Genomic DNA, 727 nt, shown 5'->3' on the forward strand with positions numbered 1-727 from the left:
CGGGGTGTATGTGTGGGTTCGTCAGTGCGAGCTTACATGCAGGGGTGTTTTTTTTTTGTATATATAAAATGCCAGTGTTCAGGCAAAGTGCAGCAGCAAGAAGTTTGGCGTTGAGCGAGGGAGCTAGCTAGACACACACACACACACACACATGCGCGCGCGCAAGCGATATACGCACCTTGGCGCCCCGTTGATGCTTCGACGTGAAGCACAGAGTGTGTCCCGCCAAGCCTACCATGCATTCCAACAAAACCAAGTTCAAAACAGGTCAGACAATGCAGCAGTGGTAGCCCTTCAACTTACACACAGACACAGACACAGACGCAGACACAGACACACACGCGCGCAAAAGGGAAAAGCTAGCCCACCCACGTGAGTGCATCTGAGCTGGCGTTTGCGTCGACATCGTCGACGTCCAGCACATCGTCGTCGTCATCCTCATCATCGCCACCGCCGTGTGCGGAGAACAGCAGCAGCGGGAAGAGCTTGGCCTCCTTCTTGCCGCCCACCAGTCGCGCCAGCAAGTTGAGCCCTTGCAGCGCAGTCTGCACACGCGCACGCCATGTGAGCCAAACTGACAGGAAGATAATCACGCATCGTCTGCGCGTGTGTTGGCGGGCGTGTATGTGTGTATATGTGCCTGTGTGTGTGTGTGTTGGTGGGCGCGTGTGTGTATATGTGCCTGTGTGTGTGCGGGAACACATGCCACGCATGTGCATGTAAACTG

General features: G+C 55.3%; 1 protein-coding gene across 1 annotated transcript in view; it reads right to left on the reverse strand.

Annotated features, from left to right (window-relative positions):
- Positions 1–727, reverse strand: part of PTSG_09609 (uncharacterized protein) — a 3,633-nt gene that overhangs the window by 738 nt on the left and 2,168 nt on the right. Inside the window, exons 5-6 of the mRNA XM_004989981.1 lie at positions 373–545; positions 179–231 (exon numbers count right to left, since the gene is read on the reverse strand). Of these exons, the coding sequence (XP_004990038.1) occupies positions 179–231; positions 373–545 (226 nt within the window). The remainder of the gene's footprint in view (positions 1–178; positions 232–372; positions 546–727) is intronic.

This window comes from Salpingoeca rosetta (assembly GCF_000188695.1).
Source record: "Salpingoeca rosetta unplaced genomic scaffold supercont1.26, whole genome shotgun sequence".
In the NCBI taxonomy this organism is placed as follows: Eukaryota; class Choanoflagellata; order Craspedida; family Salpingoecidae; genus Salpingoeca; species Salpingoeca rosetta.